This window comes from Rhineura floridana, chromosome 14 (assembly GCF_030035675.1).
Source record: "Rhineura floridana isolate rRhiFlo1 chromosome 14, rRhiFlo1.hap2, whole genome shotgun sequence".
Lineage (NCBI taxonomy): Eukaryota > Metazoa > Chordata > Lepidosauria > Squamata > Rhineuridae > Rhineura > Rhineura floridana.
In genome coordinates, this window is record NC_084493.1 from 32,739,035 (window position 1) to 32,758,891 (window position 19,857).

General features: G+C 43.1%; 1 protein-coding gene across 3 annotated transcripts in view; it reads right to left on the reverse strand.

Annotated features, from left to right (window-relative positions):
• LRRC49 (leucine rich repeat containing 49) overlaps positions 1-19,857 on the reverse strand; it is a 99,590-nt gene that overhangs the window by 64,709 nt on the left and 15,024 nt on the right. For 2 of the 3 annotated variants that reach the window (XM_061595644.1, XM_061595641.1), the window contains 3 exons: positions 18,987-19,074; positions 12,337-12,528; positions 4,374-4,464 (listed from right to left, as the gene is read on the reverse strand). In XM_061595644.1, the coding sequence (XP_061451628.1) occupies positions 4,374-4,464; positions 12,337-12,528; positions 18,987-19,074 (371 nt within the window). The remainder of the gene's footprint in view (positions 1-4,373; positions 4,465-12,336; positions 12,529-18,986; positions 19,075-19,857) is intronic. The other variant, XM_061595643.1, reaches the window with a different exon arrangement.

Sequence of the window (19,857 nt, forward strand, 5' to 3'; positions counted from 1 at the left end):
TCAGATGCTATTTTGGGGTTTGCCCCCTCAGTTCCATTTGCAGTCATCTGAAGTATTGTTTAATAATAATAATAATAATAAAAAAATATTTGTTAGTCGCCTATCTGTCCGAGTGAACGGACACTCTAGGCGACTTACAGCAATGCAAAATACAATATATAAATCAATATACAATCAACAAACCATAACATCAATTCATCTAAAACCATCCTTCAATTAATACCCATAAAAACTAGTCCACCCCAGAAATCCCATAGGCCTGCCTGAATAGCCAGGTCCTTAAGGCTCGGCAGAAACCCATCAGGGAGGAGGCATGTCGAAGGTCCAATGGAAGCGAGTTCCAGAGGGTGGGGGCCACGATCGAAAATGCCCTCTCTCTGGTCCGCACCAGCCGAGCTGTTTTGACCGGTGGGACCGAGAGGAGGTCTTGTGAGGCTGATCTTGTTTGGCAGCATAATTGGTGATACTGGAGGCATTCCTTCAGATAAACTGGGCCGAAACCGTATAGGGTTTTAAAGGTCAATACCAACACCTTGAATTGGGCACGGTAAACAACTGGTAACCAGTGTAGGTCTACCAACACTGGGGTGATATGATCCCGGCAACGGCTCTGCTTTATCAAGTGTGCCGCCGCATTCTGTACCAGCTGCAGTTTCCGGACCGTTTTCAAGGATAACCCCACGTAGAGCGCATTACAGTAGTCTAAGCGAGAGGAGACCAGGGCATGTATCACTCGTGGGAGCAGATGTACAGGAAGGTAGGGTCGCAGCCTCTGTATCAGATGTAATTGGTACCAAGCTGCCCGGCTCACTGCCGAAACCTGAGCCTCCATGGACAGCTGGGAGTCAAGAATGACCCCTAGGCTGCGGACCTGGTCCTTCAGGGGTAATCTCACCCCATTAAGCACCAAGTCTAAATCTCCCAACCTTCTCTTATCACCCACAAGCAACACCTCGGTCTTGTCGGGATTTAGCTTCAGCCTGTTCTCTCCCATCCATCCACTTACGGACTCCAGGCATTTGGACAAGGTATTCACAGCCAACTCTGGTGAGGCCTTAAATGAGAGACAAAGCTGAGTGTCATCCGCATATTGGTGACACTGCAGCCCAAAACTCCTGATAATGGCTCCCAGCGGTTTCACATAGATGTTGAATAGCATGGGGGAGAGGATAGAACCCTGTGGCACTCCACAACTGAGAGGCCAAGGGTCTGAAACCTCATCCCCCAATGCTACCCGTTGATGCCTACCGGAGAGATAGGAACGGAACCACCGTAAAACAGTGCCCCCTATTCCCAATCGGTTATAAATCCAGGCGGTTTAAAAGGATACCATGGTCAACGGTATCAAAAGCCGCTGAGAGATCCAGGAGGGCGAGGAATGTGTATTCTCCCCTATCCAACGCCCTCCTCATATCATCCAACAGAGCGACCAAGGCTGTTTCAGTCCGTGTCCAGTCCTGAAGCCCGATTGGAAAGGATCTAAGTAATCTGCTTCATCCAAGTGTGTCTGTAACTGTTTAGCCACCACTCGCTCAATCACCTTGCCCAAGAATGGTAAATTAGAGACTGGGCGGAAGTTGTTCAACTCTTGGGGATCCAAGGAGGACTTTTTCAAGATGGGCTTTATCACTGCCTCCTTGAGGGCTGATGGCATTGCACCCTCTTCCAAGGTCGCATTTACCACTGCCTTGATCCCTTCGCCCAGTCTCTCTGTGCAGCTCATAATGAGCCATGAAGGGCAAGGATCAAGCAAACAAGTGATTGGCTTAACAGTAGAGAGCACCTTGTCCACTTCCTCAGAGAGAAGAGGCTGAAACCGATCCCAACAGACCGGAATGCAACTGGCCGACTCTGGCCTACTGCCTGTAACCATGGCGTACGGAATCATGCTCTTCAGGCACTCGATTTTATCGGCAAAGTGTTTCGCAAATGTGTCACAGGAGGCTTTGGAGTGCTCCATGGGTTCCTGAGCAGCTGGACCGACCAGGCTTCGGACCACTTGGAACAACCTCCTGGGACAACACTCTGCCGACGCAATAGAGGCAGCAAAGAATTGCCTCTTTGCTGCCTTTGTTGCCAACTGGTAGGCCGCTATTGCCGCTCTAACCAGTATCCGATCGTCTTCAGTGCGAGATTTCCGCCACCTGCGTTCTAGTCGTCTCACCTCCTGTCTCAGACCCCGCAACCGTGGTGTATACCAGGGTGCAGTCTGAGTTCTATTCAGGGGGAGAGGACGTTTCGGAGCCACCCGGTCTATTGCCCTAGTGATCTCCCTATTCCATTCCACCACCAGGGTCTCGACCGGGCGTCCTTCAGTGAGCTCCAAATCACCCAGCGCCTTCAGGAATCCCTTAGGCTCCATCAGACGTCTGGGGCGGACCATCCTAATCGGTCCTTGTCCCCTGCGGACGGTATGTGGCATTGAGAGATCCATATTCACCAGATAGTGATCTGACCATGACACCGGGTTAGAAGAAACAGCCCCCATTTTCAGAACACTTCCCTCCTCTCCCGAGACAAACACAAGGTCAATAGTATGACCGGCTACATGGGTGGGGCCTGTATTACTTAGGTGCAGTTCCCAAGAAGTCATGGTTTCAATGAAATCCCGAGGGGCTCCCGTAAGAGTGGTCTCAGCGTGTACGTTGAAGTCCCCCAAAACCAATAGGTTGGGGGAGAGCAGCCGCGCACCCGAGACCACCTCGAGCACCTCGGTCAGGGAGTCTGCCGTGCAGCGGGGTGGGCGGTACACAAGCAGAATCCCTAAACTGCCCTTTGGTCCCAACCTCCAGTACATACAATCAACAAACTTGGTCTCATGGAGAGGGGGTCTGGTGAAAACCAAGGACTCCCGATAGATAACTGCCACTCCCCCTCCCCGCCTACCAATCCTCGGCTGCTGTGTGTATTGGAAATCGGCTGGGCACATGGCCTCAAGTATGGGAGCTGAGGCCTCATCCAGCCAGGTCTCCGTAATACACACCAGGTCTGCGTTCTCATGCAGGATAAGATCGTGGATGAGCGATGTTTTCTGAACTACCGACCTGGCGTTGCACAACAGCAGTCGAAGGTTGGATGGAGTCTTACATTCCCCAGTTATCTTCTGGTTGTGGACAGGCCCGGAACAGGGGATGGGTATAATGCATCTATCCCTTGTTCCCCTAAACTGGCGTGGCCTGCCACCCACACCTCTCCAGGATCTACCGCCTAGCCTTATAATGTCATGGCTCCCCACCCCTCCCACAGCAATCCCCTCTGGTCTACACATGTCCCCCTCCCTGTCTGCCGATCAGGCAGGCCCCCACCCCAATAAAATATAAAAAGCGCCCGTGTTCTCTTGGTCCGAAGTGGAGTTAGGTTGGTTCACCTGCAGTCGATGGACCTCTCCTTCTTGCTTCCTGTCGTGGTCAGAGCAGCCAAAATGTCGTGATCTCGTCCCCCTAATAAGAACCTAACAGCACCATTGCACGTGCAGGAAGGCTGTCTGGACTGCTTTGACTACAATCATATTTCCCAAAAACAACTGCTATAGTAACCTGCTATTTTATTTATTTATTTGTTTGTTATCTGTATCCCATCCTCCCATTTTTCCCCCAAGTGTGGCTCACAAAGTAAAAAAAAAGCAGGAACAATAACATAAATATAAATCTGCCATCTGACTCCTTGCCCAGCTTAACAAGACAAAAAGATACTGCCACCATCCTCTCCTTCTCAATCCTCATTTCCCTTTCATCTAATTCTGTTTTCCTACTACTAAACTGACTGAAAACAGTACCAGATATTTACTAATTCCAGAGGGCCAAGACAGAACTTCTTTTCTTCCTAATAATTATGTCATTACCCTCCCCTCAAATGGATTGTACTTCTGTTTTTCAAAACTTGTAAAGCTTTTGTTCTACTTTTAGTTAAAATTCTTCTCCTTCCAATTATTATTGTTATCAACTAGTGATTGAACAAATCTATTAAATAATTTTTTACAGATTAACCACTATGATTTATAAAAATTAGGCTCCTCTATTGACCTCATTCAACTGTTAATACTAGAGTGGCTCCATAATGTGATTTTAAAAACAAATACTCTTTGATGTATATCCCCTAATTGTTTTTAATGTTCTTTATTATTCAATAAAATCTTTTTCTTAAAAAACCCAAAAATTAACCACTTCTCAAGGCCTCCTCAGACAGACTAACAGCACAATCCTAACCATGTCTACTCAGAAGTTAGTCCTACTGATTTCAGTGGGGCTTACTCCCAGGTTAAGTGGTGTTATGACTGCAGCCTATGAGCATGTGCCACACAATCTCATAAAATCTCCTTCCAAGTAAACACACACAATACTGCAAAAAGCATCATGCACCAGTTCTATCCTTACCTTTCAAGGGTCAGCCTGTCAGAGTGCTGCATTTTCTCTTCTGTACTACGGTGCACTAGAGGAAAAGCAGTGTTCCCATAAGTGATATTATCTAATAGAAAAATAAAACATTTTAAAAGATTTAACTGTGGGAAAAAATCCCCTGAACACTTCAGGTATTATAACTATTTTACTGTAAGTCAATACACACACCTAACTGACTCTACCACTGAACATGAGTGACTTGATGCTACGTTAAGGAAGGGGAGTCCTCCTCATACCCCAGTCCTAAGCAGGTTTGGTGGGATGGGCCTGCAAGTGACATGCAAGGTAAGACAAGAGGGTAATATATATCCTAACTTTACATGTATGCTGAATTAGCCATGATTATTCAGGAAAGAGGACTCAGGGTTACGGCGGAAAGATCACTCCCCTTGTTGGGGGAACAGAGGGGTAGCTTCTGCCTCAAGACTTTGGGTGGGGCAAACTGTACATCTAAATACCATATACTTGTTCGCCAGAGTGCAGCTGCACAGCTACCAGGACAGTAAGAAGGTGGGGAGAATACTAGGAACCAGCATGGTAACAAATTCCGCAGCCCTCCCCAGCCGCAAGATATTTTGGACTATAGCTCCCATCATCCCTGAGCATTGGCCAAGCTGCCTGGGGCTGCTGGGAGTTGCTGTTGTTATGTGCCTTCAAGTTGATTACGGCTTATGGCAACCCCATGAATCAGTGACCTCTAAGAGCATCTGTCATGAACCACCCTGTTCAGATCTTGTAAGCTCAGGACTGTGGCTTCCTTTATGGAATCAATAAATCTCTTGTTTGGCCTTCCTCTTTTTCTACTCTCTTCTGTTATTCCCAACATTATTGTCTTTTCTAGTGAATCATGTCTTCTCATGAAGTGTCCAAAATATAATAACCTCAGTTTCATCATTTTGGCTTATAGTGACAGTTCTGGTTTAATTTGTTCTGGTCTCTGCACTTCAAGAAGGATGCAGACAAACTGGAAAGGTTCAGAGGAGGGCAACAAGGATGATCAGGGGACTCGAAACAAAGCCATATGAGGAGAGACTGAAAGAACTGGGCATGTTTAGCCTGAAGAAGAGAAGACTGAGGGGAGATACGATAGCACTCTTCAAGTACATGAAAGGTTGTCACATAGAGGAGGGCAGGGATCTCTTCTCGATCGTCGCAGAGTGCAGGACACAGAATAATAGGCTCATGTTGCAGGAAGCCAGATTTCGACTGGACAGCAGGAAAAACTTTAACTGTTAGAGCCATACGACAATGGAACCAATTACCTAGATAGGTAGTGGGCTCTCCGACACTGGAGGCATTCAAGAGGCAGCTGGACACCCATCTGTCAAGAATGCTTTGATATGGATTCCTGCATTGAGCAGGGGGTTGGACTTGATGGACTTATAGGCCCCTTCCAACTCTACTATTATATGATTCTATGTTCTAACACCCAATTATTTGTCTTTTCTGCAGTCCATGGTATGCACAAAGCTCTTCTCCAACACTAGATTTCAAATGAGTTGATTTTTCTCTTATCCGCTTTTTTCACTGTCCAACTTTCACATCCATACATAGAGATCGGGAATACCATGGTCTGAATGATCCTGACTTTAGTGTTCAGTGAGGACCTTTTCTAGTTCTCTCAAAGCTGCCCTCCCTAGTCCCAGCCTACTTCTGATTTCTTGACTATTGTCTCCATTTTGGTTAATGACTGTGCCGAGGTATTGATAATCCTTGACAAATTCAATGTCCTCATTGTCAACTTTAAAGTTACATAAATCTTCTGTCCTCATTACTTTAGTCTTTTTGACATTCAGGTTCAGTCCTGCTTTTGCGCTTTCCTCTTTAACTTTCATCAGCATTCGTTTCAAATCGAATCCAACTAAAGTTTCTATTGTAAATCAAATTAAAATGTTACAGAATCAAGTATCAATGCTGACAGTTAGAGAAATTGAAAGGAAACTAAATTTTGCTAAACAAAGGACTTTTGAATTTGCAAATAAACCGGGGAAATGGTTAGCATATAAATTAAGAAAAGAACGTCAAAAAAATATTATTTTAAAGATACAAGAAGGAGATGAGATGCTGACAGATAATGTAAAAATCAAAAAGATTTTTCATCAATATTATTCAACATTGTACAAGTGTCAGGAAATCCCATCTGAAAAAATAGAAGAGTATATATCTAAACAGAATTTCCCTAAAATTACAGACTTTCAGAGACAAGCTATTAATGGCCCTATCACGTCAAGAGAGATATCTGAAGCTATAAATAAAATTAAATCAGGAAAGGCGCCAGGACCAGATTGGTTATCTGCAATGTACTATAAATGTTTGGAGGAAGAACTCTTGCTACCTTTACAGTATACAATGAATTCTATTTTGCAAGAGGAAAAGATACCGGATAGTTGGAAAAATGCTAACATAACATTAATACCTAAAGAGGAGCAAGATTTAACTAAAACAAAAAATTATTGGCCGATATCTCTATTGAATAATGACTATAAAAATTTTACAATGATCTTGGCAGAAAGAATGAAAATAATATTGCAACAATTTATCCAGGAAGATCAATCGGGGTTTTTACCTAAAAGACAATTATGTGACAACGTCAGGAATGTCTTGAATGTGTTGGAATATTTAGAACAACGAAATGATAAACAAGCAGCTTTGATTTTCTTAGATGCTGAGAAAGCATTTGATAATTTGAATTGGAAATTTATGTTTCAGGTTTTGGAGCAAATGGATTTTGGAGACAATTTTATAAAATGGATTAGATCAATTTATACATCTCAGAAGGCTCAGATAATTGTTAATGGAGATTTAACGGATTCATGTGAAATACAAAAGGGTACAAGACAGGGATGTCCATTATCTCCCCTTCTATTTATTCTGGTCTTAGAAGTGCTGCTTAGAGATATAAGGCAAGATAAAAGGATTTCGGGATTAAAGATAAAAAAAGAAGAATATAAACTGAGAGCATTTGCTGATGATTTGATAATTGTATTAGAAAACCCTTTGGAAGGAATTAATATATTGATGGACAAATTAAAAGAATTTGGACCGTTAGCAGGATTTAAGATCAACAATCAAAAAACAAAGATGTTGGTGAAAATTTTAACTTTAAGGGAACAGAAAGAGTTAATGGACAAGACAGATTTTACAATAGAGAAAAAGTTGAAATATTTAGGTATCATTATGCCAAATAAAAATTCAAAGTTGTTCCATAATAATTATGAAATATTATGGACAGAGATTAAGAAAGATCTGTTAAAATGGGATAAACAACAATTGTCATTAATGGGTAGAATATCTGTGATAAAAATGAATGTATTACCGAGAATGATGTTTTTGTTTCAAACTATACCTGTAATATCCTCTGATTTACCTTTTAAACAATGGCAAAAAGATATCTCTAAATTTGTATGGCAAGGAAAAAAACCAAGAGTTAAATTTAAATTACTACAAGACGCCAAAGAAAGAGGAGGACTGGGATTACCAAATCTGAGACTTTATTTTGCTGCCTGCTGTTTAGTCTGGATAAAGGAATGGATTTTATTGAGAAATAAAAGACTATTGGATTTGGAGGGCCATAACCTGAAGTGGGGATGGCATGGATATCTATGGTATGACAAAGTAAAAGTAAATGTAGACTTTAATAATCATTTTAAAAGACGTCCTCTGTTGAAAATATGGAATAGATATAAACCAAGGTTCTATTCGAAAATACCATTATGTGTCTCAAGTCAAGAAGCGTTTTACAGAAGAGAAATGGCTGGAAAAGAGAAATGGTTAACTTATCAAGAACTATTAGAAAATGTACATGGAGAATATATAATGAAAGACAGAGAACAACTGATAAAGGAAGGATATAGTTCTCAATGGTTTGCCTATTTACAATTGTTAGAAAGATATAAAGTGGACAAGAAAATGTATGGGTTTGAAATAAGTAAATCTGATTTTGAAATAGGTTTGTGTACAAATGATGAAAATATAATTGCGAAAATGTATAAACTCTTACTGAAAATGGATATGGAAGAAGAACAAGTAAAAGAGTGTATGGTAAAGTGGGCAAAAAATTTTGGTTATAACATACAAATGGATCAATGGGAAAATATGTGGAAAAAAGGCTTGAGATTTACATTATGCTATAATCTTAAAGAAAATTTCTATAAAATGATGTACCGTTGGTACATGACTCCAGAAAAGTTGTCAAAAATGTATAGTAATGTTTCTAATGTTTGTTGGAAATGTAAACAACAAGAAGGATCATTTTATCATATGTGGTGGCTGTGTAAAAAGGCAAAATCATTTTGGGCACAGATAGGTAGGATGATGCAAAAAATTCTAAAGATAAATATTCAGTCAAAACCAGATTTTTTTTTATTGGGTTTTATGGATAAACAAATAGAAAAGAAATATGGAAGAATAATATTATATATGATTACGGCAGCAAGATTATTATATGCACAAAAGTGGAAAATGGAATCAACACCGACAACGGAAGAATGGCTATTGAAATTAATGGACTTAGTAGAGATGGATAAATTGACATGTCTACTTAGAGAAAAATCGACAGACACATTTCTTAAGGAATGGAAGCCTGTCTTAGACTTTTTGTTGAAAGATCAAAATAAAATGATGTTATTGGGATTTGACGATTAACTAAGATAGCCTATGGAGAAAAGTGATCATGTATGTATATATTAAGGGAGGTTTGATGTATATTATATACTTATAGCTGATCTGCGACAAATCGGAAGTCAATTATTTTTTTTATTTTTTTTGTTGTATTGTTATGTTTTTTGACTTTGTTTTGTTTGTCTTTTGAAAAATTTGAATAAAAATTATTTTTAAAAAAAAGCATTCGTTTCAAATCATTATTGGTTTCTGCTAGTAGTATGGTATCATCTGCATATTTTAAATTACTGATATTTCTCCCTCCAATTTTCATACCTCCTGCATTTTGGTCTACTCCTGCTTTCTGTATGATGTGCATATAAATTAAACAAATAGGGTGATAAAATGCATCCCTGTCTCACACCCTTTCCGATTGGGAACCAATCAGCTTCTCCATATTCTGTCCTTACAGTAGTCTCTTGTCCACAGTATAGGCTGCGCATCAGGACAATCAGATGTTGTGGCACCCCCATTTCTTTTAAACCATTCCATAGTTTTTCATGATCTCAAAAGCTTTGCTGTAATGTAAAGCAAAGGGTGATTTTCTTCTGAAATTCCTTGGTCCGTTCCATTATCCAACGTATGCTTGCGATATGATCTCTGGTGTCTCAGTAGCTTGTAGCACCTCTATTGGTATGCCATCTATTCCTGGTGATTTGTTTCTTCCAAGTATTGTAAGAGAAGCTTTCACCTGGCATTCTAAAATGTCTGGTTCTTCATCATACGGTTCCTCCATGAATGAATCTGTCATCCTGGCATCTCTTTTATAGAGTTCTTCAGTGTATTGCTTCCATCTTTCTTTTATTTCTGTCAGAACGCCTCTCCCGCTATGAACCGGCTCGTACACTACGGTCTGCTACGAAGGCCCTCCTCCGGGTCCCGACTCATAGGGAGGCCCAGAGGGCAGTGACAAGATCAAGGGCCTTCTCAGTGGTGGCCCCCGTACTATGGAATAGTCTCCCCGAGGAGGTTCGCCTGGCGCCGACACTATCATCCTTTCGGAGCCAGGTTAAAACCTTTCTCTACTCCGAGGCATTTTAATTTTTTGTTAATGATTGTAATGTTTGTAATTTGATTTTAGCCTTTGCTGTTTTTAGATTGTGAAATTTGATTTTAGACTGATGTTTTGTATTATATTGTATTTTATTGTATCTATGTTCACCACCCAGAGAGCTATTGCTAGTCGGGCGGTATATAAGTTTTAAAAATAAATAAATAAATAAATAAATTTCATCTTGGTCAGTCAGTGTGTTCCCTTGTTGATTCAACATCCCTACTCTTGGTTTAAATTTCCCTTTCATTTCTCTAATCTTTTGGAATAAGGTTCTTGTTCTTTCCTTTTTGTTGTCATCTTCTATTTCTATACAATAACTATTATAATAGTTCTCTTTGTCCCTACATACTAGAACCATTCCGCCCTGAGTGGCACTGCTAGGAGTCTAGCCTCTTGGTCTAGACTCCTGACAGCATTGCTCTCAGCTTCTTCAACACTCTCAAACCACCCTCCCCACGTAAAGGTGTGCATCCTAAAGGGGGGCTGGGAGTTGTAGTCCAAAACATTTGGAGGGTGCCATGTTAGGGAAGGCTGGGTTAAGAGTGTCAGACAAGGACTGGGGAGATCCAGGTACAAATCTCTGCTCAGCCATGAATCTCACTGACCTTAGGCCAGTCACCATCTCTCAGCCTAATCTGCATCACAGGATTGTTCTAAGGATAAGATACAATGCAGGGGATGGAGGGAGATCCCTGGAGGACTGGCAAAATACAAATATTGTAAGAACTAGACCAGCGGTTCCTAAACTGTGGTCCACAAGCTTCACTCAAGTGGTCTGGTGGCATATGTCCACAGTAAATATTCATATTTATTTTATTTGCATTTTAATTGCTTCTTTTACTTCTTATATCAGATTTTGCTGTATTACAATCTGCATTCCAAAGAATTCAAACTGTAATACTGTAAAATGTAAGAAACAAAAGAAGCATAAAATCCAATTTTAAAAAGTCATACAGCATCTAGCACAGTGCATTACAATTGCTACAACAGGCATAAAAAGCTAAGTGATTTTTAATCAAGACCGTCAGCAATTTTCAAGTGGTCTGCGGGGAAAAATGTTTGGGAACCACTGAACTGGGATAAAGAGGCATGAGATAAGAGGGAAAGGAGGATGCAATGCCCATTATGACAGGAGAGGCAGAGGCACACAGCAGACCTGAGATCTCATCGGACAACACAGCTTCAGGGGTTTTTTTAAAGACTGCTTGAAATCTGTCAAACAATTAAATAAATCATTGTATGTATTAGTTACAATGAAGATGGGAACCAGTGGCTTTTCAAGTCTTGTTAGACTTCAACTCCCATTAGCAACAGTCAGTACTGTCAATGGTCAGAGATGATGGGAGTTGCAGTTTAGCAACATCTGGAGGGCCAGATTCCCCATCCCGAGTTAACGAAGCAACCAAAATCTGCTGGCAGGAACTAGGGCAGCGGCACACAGTTTTCTGCCTACTTCCTACATTTACACATTGCCCTTCTGCCAATGCGCTCAAGGTGGATTATGATTCAAGACACAATGCAAAATGGAAATGGTGTCGAGTACAAAGAGGAGAACAAGCAAATTCAGGTACCAATGCCAACATACATAATGAACAGGTGGAATGGTCACAATCAGGAGACAGTTCAGGGAGAGGAGGAGTCACATGATGAGTGGTCCCAGCCAAGCTGATATAAGGGACCTTTCTCACTTCTCCCTCTGCTACAGCCAGGTGGAATTATATCTAAGAACATAAGAAAAGCCCTACTGGATCTGACCATCTAGTCCAGCATCCTGTTTCCCACAGTGGCCAGCCAGATGCTTATGCAAAGCCCAAAAGCAGGACATGAGTCCTGTAAGTGTCTCATTTGTGTTTCCCAGCAACTGAGTTCAAGCATAGTGACTCAGATACTGGAGGCAGTACACAGATATCATGGCTAGTAGCCATTGACAGCCTGATCCTCCATGAATTTGTCTAATCCCCTTTCAATGCCATCCATGTTTGTGGCCATCACTACATCTTGTGACAGCAAATTCCACAGTTTAACTATGTGCAGTGTGAAGAACGTCCTTTTATCCATCCTGAATCTCCCACTGGGTTCTACTTTTAGGAAACAGAGAAAAACTTTTCTCTGTCCACATCATGCATAATTTTATACACCTCTCTCATGTCCTCTTTACTTGACTTTCATTTGAAAGAAAACATTTGGAGTACTACTTTATGCATCAAACAGATGCACATCACTTACCTGAAATATTTGAACCAGTGCTATGACAAGCCTGTTGAATTCTGTATTTCGAAGGCGTAGGAAAGGAGCAATCTCCAAATGCTGCCAGAGAGCCTGCACCGTATTTCATCTCCAGACCAGGAATGTCTGCAAAATTAGGCGCTACAGGGGCGTACAACTTTTTACTGCGTGATAAAGGACTTAATCTTCCATCTGAGGAACAAAAACAAAATATATGGATTATGACAGTGCCATTCATCACCATCACCACAGATTAAACTGTGGCTGCAATCCTTTCCACACTAATTTGGGAATAGGCCCATCTGAAATCAGTGTGAGCAACTTCTGAGTAATATATATAAGATTATGCTATACTTTATCAGATAAACCTGTAAATTATCAGCTATGCCTGTAAATTTACCAAACTGATATACTTCCTAGATCTTAACTTCTGCATATTAAGAACATGACGAGTTCTGCTGGATCAGACCAAAGGCCCATCTAGTACATGATACTGTTCTCGCAGCCGGCAACCAGATGGTAACCACATTCGGGGGGGGGGGGGGGAAGAGGCATCAAACTGATTTAATTACTGTTTTATCCCACCTTTCTCCTAAGGAGCTCAGGGAAGTTCTCCCCACCCCGTTTTATTTTACAAACAATCCTGAGAGGTGGTTAGGCTGAGAGACAACCTAAGCACTACTCCATGTTGGCCGGCAAGTATACAACTTGGGGACAGCTTACTTGAGGGAAAGCCTTGCCCCATATACCCCTGCCCAGCAACTACATTCCTCTAATGAGGCACAGTTAAGAGTTCTGTACACCGCAGAGGTATGCCTGACAACAACCAGAAACCAGGCCTTTAGTGTTATAGCTCCAGCTCTCAATGGAACTTAGACAAGCACCTAGCATTTTTGCTTTTAGGCAGCTATTAAGAGGACTTACCCTGAATGGTGACAGCCATTTTAGATTGTATACTCTACAGAATCTGTGTGATGTTTTTAAGATCCGTTTTTAGATTGTTTTACTATATGTTTTGGGTTTTTTTTTATATTCTGTTGTATATCACTTTGGAAACACTTGTTAGGGAAGCAGTTTATCAATCCATAAATAAAATATATTAACGAGTCTACAGCATGCCCAATGTGCATGGCACTTAAAGCAACATAAGCAAAGAAAAAGACAGGTCCTTGCCCTTGAGGAGCTTATACTCAACATTTCTAAAATGGGGGGGGGGAGAAGGGGTTTGAGAGGAATGGGCTAAGGAGGGATGAATGTCTCCCTCTTACAACTTAAGACACCTCTCTCATGTCCTATTTCCTTGCCTTTCTATCACTGAATTCCTGGCTGCCTGTGGCTACTATGTTAGTACAAGGCTGTCTAAGGCAAGCATGCCATAGTGAGTAAGGTTTAAGAGTTTATGCTAGCTATGGAAGTGGATAGGAAGAGATTTAAGCAGGAGCTTCACACGGTCTGAAACAGTGAGCGAGGTGAATCAGTTTGGTGCCAGAGCTCTGTGTTGAGATGGACAAACCCAGCAGGGCAGTGTTTATGTTGAGGGTAAAAGCTGAGGGTACTAATGGTCAAGAATACAGGGTTATAACACCCAGTATAATACTGGATCTTTGGAATAAGAGCATCACAGGTCAAGACTGCAAGAGTCGGTGGCTGCTGAAATTAAAGCCAGTTTGCTGTAGCAGTTAAAGCATCAGACTAGGGTCAGGAAGATCCTGGAGAACTCTTAGCACAACTGGTCTGAGGAGGAGGTAGTTTGGGATGCAAGGGAGGGGCCCAGTAATCCGGGAGCTGTGGATGAGAATATTATGGAGGAGCCCAGTGGTCTGCCCACTGAGGGCCCCTCCATGGTGTTTGTAATGCAAACGAAGGGTTTGAGCCATTGGTTCCTCTGAGGGGACTGCCCCAAGCCACCAATCATGTGCCGAGCCCGTCTCCTGCAGCAGGCACACCCTCATCCCACAAGAGGATTCTGGAGGAGGATCTGGCAGAGTCATCCCAACACCTGTCACCATGGATGCGCCATCGACTGCGCTGGTGCAAACAAACTGAGCCCATTAGCCAGCCTACCTGTAGGAGTGCCTGCTTGCTTGTCCAGTCCTGAGATGAGAGAAAAGCCCCACAAAAGTAGCTGTGACCACCCCATTAAGGGGATTCAGAAGGTGTTCCTAGAGTTGCGACAACATCTTCACATGAGTAGCCATGCTGCTTAATGCCTTGTAGTGCTTTTAACCTGTGGATTAAAGCCACTGGCAATAACTGAGCCGAGAGTCCCGTGTCCAATACTGTTAGCGGGAGCCAGGACACCAGGCTTACATCCCCATAAAGCTCAGTGGCTGATCTTGGGTCACTAACTGCATCTCAGTCTAACCTACCTTATAGGGTTGTTGTGAGGAAAAAAGGGGGGAGGATGAGAACCATGCAAAGCACCTTAAACTTCTTGGAGCAAAGTAGAATATATATGTAATAAATTCAGGGAATCAGACTTGCTATTACTTCTTCTAAAACTCCTCTCATGGACGGGTTCCTCATTGCTCATTTGCTGTGTCCACTGGCCTGTGCTGTTGTTTAATGCCACACTGGTACACAATAAGACCACACTCATCCATAATCTGATCATGGTTGAAGGTGCTGATTTGGTGTGCATTACTAGGACCTGGTTCGGTGAGCTGGGAGGAGTTGATCTGACCCAGCTTTGTCCATCTGGATACTCAGTGCACCATCAGTACAGGCTGCAGGAATGGGGGAGAGGAGTTGCTGTGGTCTACAGAACTTCCATCTCTGTCACCATGAAACCACTCTGTCTTAGAGCTGGCTGTAAGGGCCTGCATCTGGTGTCGGGCCAAGGAGATAGGAAACTAGGGTTGCTGCTGGTATACCGTCCGCCCTGCTGCCTGGCACCTTCTCTGACTGAGCCAGCAGAGGCCATCCAGGATGTGGCAATGGATGATTTCAATGTCTATGCTGAGGCTGCCTCTAGTATTTTGGCTCAGGATTTCATGGTCTCCATGATGACTATGCGATTGTCTCAAGTTGTCACTGGCCCGATGCATAGGGCAGGGCACACCCTCAACTTGGTTTTTGCTCCAGAAGGGGTGGTCTGGAGATGGGGGGAGTGGATGTCACCCCACTGTCATGGTCAGACCACTTCCTGGTAAAGTTTAGACTTATGGCTCTGATCCTCCCTTGCAGGAGTGATGGACAGATTAAGATGGTCCACCCCCAGAGACTAATGGAATCCACTGGATTCCTGAATGCCCTGGGGGAACTCCCAATAGATAAGAGCAGGTAACCCTGTTGAAGCCCTTGTTGTGCTATGGAGCAATGAGGCGTGTAGGGCTCTTTTCATGGTTGTCCCCAAGCGCCCTCTCTGGCATTGTGGAGCCCTGTTTGCACCTTGGTACACCAGTGAGCTAGGGACAATGAAACAAGCTCGATGACAGCTAAAGCACAAGTAGCGAAAGACATGCTGTGAGGCTGATTGGGCATGAGTAAAACATCATAACCGTGCCTACTGTGTGGCAGTGAGGGCAGCAACAAAGGCCCACTTTCCTGCCACCATCGCATCCTCAAGTAGCCATCCAGTGGAGTTTTTCCATATTGTCCGGGGTCTGTTGACATCAACTTTAGGAAATGGAGTTTTAGACCCTTCGGAGGCCCACTGTGAATTGTTTGCAAGGCACTTTGAAGGTAAAGTTGCTCGCCTCCATAACAATCTTGATGTCTCATCCACATCTACTGTAGTCCCCAGTGTGGTGTCCAGTGCAATGTTTGCTGCCATTTCTCGGGAATGGTTTCAGTTGATGTGGCCTGATGGCATGGACAAGGTGCTTGCGATGATGCAGCCAGCCATGTGTTATCTCGATCCTTGCCCTTCTTGGCTTATTAAAGCTTGCTGAGGGGGTTTGGCCAAGTGGATCCAGGGTGTGGTCAATGCATCGTTGCAGGAGGGAATGGTTCCAACCACACTGAAAGAAGCAGTGATCTGACCACTCCTGAACCCATGCACCCATTGGTTTGCGACAACTACCACCCATTCGCAAATATCCCCTTCTTAGGGAAGGTGATTGAGACGGTTGTGGCGCAGCAATTGCAAGTACTCTTGGATGAAACAGATCATCTTGACCCATCCCAGTGTGGGTTCAGGCCTGGTTATGGAACGCAATTGGCCTTGGCCACCCTGATGAATGACCTTTATTGGGATAAGGACAGGGGTAGTACAACCCTGTTACTCTTACTTGATCTCTCAGCGGCTTTTGATACCATTGACCATGGTATCCTTCTGGGCTGACTTGGTGAGTTGGGTGTCGGAGGCACTATTTTACAGTGGTTCTGATCCTATCTCCAAGGTCGTTTTCAGAGAACAGCAGTGGGTGATTGTCTTTCAGCTCCCTGGACGTTGTGCTATGGGGTGTCGCAGGGTACCATCTTGTCCCCCATACTGTTTAACATCTATATGAAGCCCTTGGGAGTGATCAGAAGATTTGGGATGAGGTGTCAGCACTACACTGACAAAACCCAGCTCCATTTCTCTGTAACATCTGAATCTGGAGAGGCCATGTGATGCTTGTTTTAAAATGTTTTTAATGGTTTTGTTTTAATATATTTTAAAGTCTGTTTTTATGATGTGTTTTTAGTGCTTTTGTTTGCCGCCCTGGGCTCCTACTGGGAGAAAGGGAGGGATATAAATCTAATATATAAATAATAAATAAAACAAAATATCAGGGACCCACGAAGTCCTAGAACAGCCTTTCCCAAGCAGTGTGCCTCCAGATGTTGTTGGGCCACAATTCCCATTTTTCCTGACCATTGGCAAAGCTGGCTGAGGCTGATGGGAGTTGTGGTCCAACAACATCTGGAGGCACACTGCTTGGGAAAGGCTGTCCTAGAGTGACTTCCATTAAACAGGTGCCAGTGCAGCTTGCACCCATCTATAAGGAAGAATAAAAACAGCTCTACAGTTGTGACAGATGGTGGCACTATTCAAAAATTCTAAATCCCCAATGTGATGAGGAAGAAGAGGAACAGAATAGCTCCAACCCCATCCTCATTGCCCTCCACCTGTTGCAGGCTGAACTTCTGCAGTGGAGAGCCTTTTCTATTTGTGTAGGCTGCCACATGATTTAGAGCCCTGGAAGATCAGTTTCTAAACTGCCCAGAGTCTACAGAAGTAGAAAAAGGCACCCCACTGTAGAAGTTATCCCTCCTACCCATGGAGAAAAACAGGGACTGCAATCAGGGGAAGAGGTGACATGCTCCTCTCCTCAATCCCTCATTGTAAAAGAGAGTATTAATTACTACTTTTATCGTTGCTTACAACATTAAACGTCTTGAAAAAAATATACAATTACAAAAGTTTAAAACAACATCAAAAGTATAAAAGAGCAGAATAGGGTTATAATTACTATAGGAGCACCAGTATCTCCTGCAACATGCACATCAAGTGTATATTATCTGTGACTTTGGAAACCCAAGCAAAAGGCTTAGGAAGCTGAGCAGACAGGGGGTCCCTGATTGATTGATTGATTGCACTTGTATACCTCCCCATAGCCGAAGCTCTCTGGGTGGTTTACAGCAACCAAAAACATTAAAACAAATATACAAGTTAAAACACATATTTTAAAAACAATTTAAAACACAATTTAAAAATTTAAAACAATTTAAAACACATGCTAAAATGCCTGGGAGAAGAGGAATTCTTGACCTGGTGCCGGAAAAATAACACTGTTGGCGCCAGGCGCACCTCGTCACAAACCTCATTCCATAATCTGGGAGCCACAACTGAGAAGGCCCTCTCCCCTGTTGCCACCCTCCGAGCTTCCCTTGGAGTAGGCACCCGGAGGAGGGCCTTTGATCTTGAACGTAGTGTACAGGTGGGTTCATATTGGGAGAGGCGTTCCATCAGGTATTGTGGTCCTAAGCCGTGTAAGGCTTTATAGGTTAAAACCAGCACCTTGAATCGAGCTCGGAAACATACAGGCAGCCAATGCAAGCAGGCCAGAATCGGTTTTATATGTTCGGACCGTCTGGTCCCTGTTACCAATCTGGCCGCTGCATTTTGCACAAGCTGCAGTTTCCGAACCATCTTCAAAGGCAGCCCCACGTAGAGTGCATTGCAGTAATCTAATTTGGAGGTTACCAGAGCATGGACAACTGAAGCAAGGTTATCCCTGTCCAGATAGGGACGTAGTTGGGCCACCAACCAAACTTGGTAGAAGGCACTCCGTGCCACCGAGGTTACCTGAGCCTCAAGTGACAGAGATGATTCTAGGAGAACCCCCAAGCTACGAACCTGCTCCTTCAGGGGGAGTGCAACCCCATCCAGGACAGGTTGGACATCCACCATCTGGTCAGAAGAACCACCCACTAGCAGCATCTCCACTGGGTATGTAAGCCACCCTTTTATGCGTTTGCTGCAGGGAACACCAATGCAGCAACAGCAAATCCACAGCAACTGTATCTGCTGTATGAATTGCTAAGTTGCCCTAAACAAGAGAACTTTGTCTTTGGTTTGCCTGCAGGCAGCTATGTCATCTATTTCAAGAAACAGTGGAAAATGAATTACATATAATGAAAATATGCTACTGTTGTAAGCACACCTATTCGTTTCACAGTTAGCATGCATAGCTTTAGAAAGAGAAGTCTTCCAACATTACCCAGTTTCCCTGAATAATTCTTTTCAAGATCATGCTGCAAGAACCTGTTATGAAGATACGGTTGCTCTTTGTGTAATCTGAACTCAAGCTGCAACAGAAAATATTACAACAAATTATTATACTTCAATGCAAGCATGCAGGGAAGGCAATAGAAAAGTGGATCTGCATATATTGGGACTGCAAAGTACTTTAAAGAATTTGAGGAAGAACTGGGCAGGAGACTGAGGCTGCACTTTCCTGGAAGTATGCTCCACTTAACCCCATGGCACTTATTTCTGAACACAAAGGTATAGGATTGTGCCATGAACTTGGTTATAGATATATGCTGAGACCTCACACAACAACCCAATGATAGACTGGTGTGGTTTAGAAATTCAGCCAGGCACCGGGATAGGATATAAACAACTACATTCTTATGGGGAAGGCCCACAGCTCAGTGGTAGAGCACCTGCTTGGCATGCAAAAAGTTCCAGGTTCAATCCCTGGTTCCTGCAGGTATGGCTCGGAAAGATCTCTGGCCTGAAAGGGTGGAGAACTGCTGCGAGTCAGGGTAGACAATACTGAACTGGATGTCCCAGCATCTGACTCAGTATAAGGCAGCTTCCTGTGCTGCTAATCATACGACAAATTATTTGTTCTACAAAGTTTGAAGGCTTCTCAAACCCCTGGGAAATGACCAGAGCTGCATATGAAAAGAAACCATATGAGAAACAGTTAGACAGAAGAATTATGAGAAAATCTGGGAAAGACTTCTAGGGGGATGTAAATGGTAAATAAAGGAAGACAGGAAGGATAGCAGCAGAATATTACAAGCATGGCAATGTCCTCATAGGTTCTAGGGAGTCGAAGCAGAGTGAACTGCTGCTTTGTT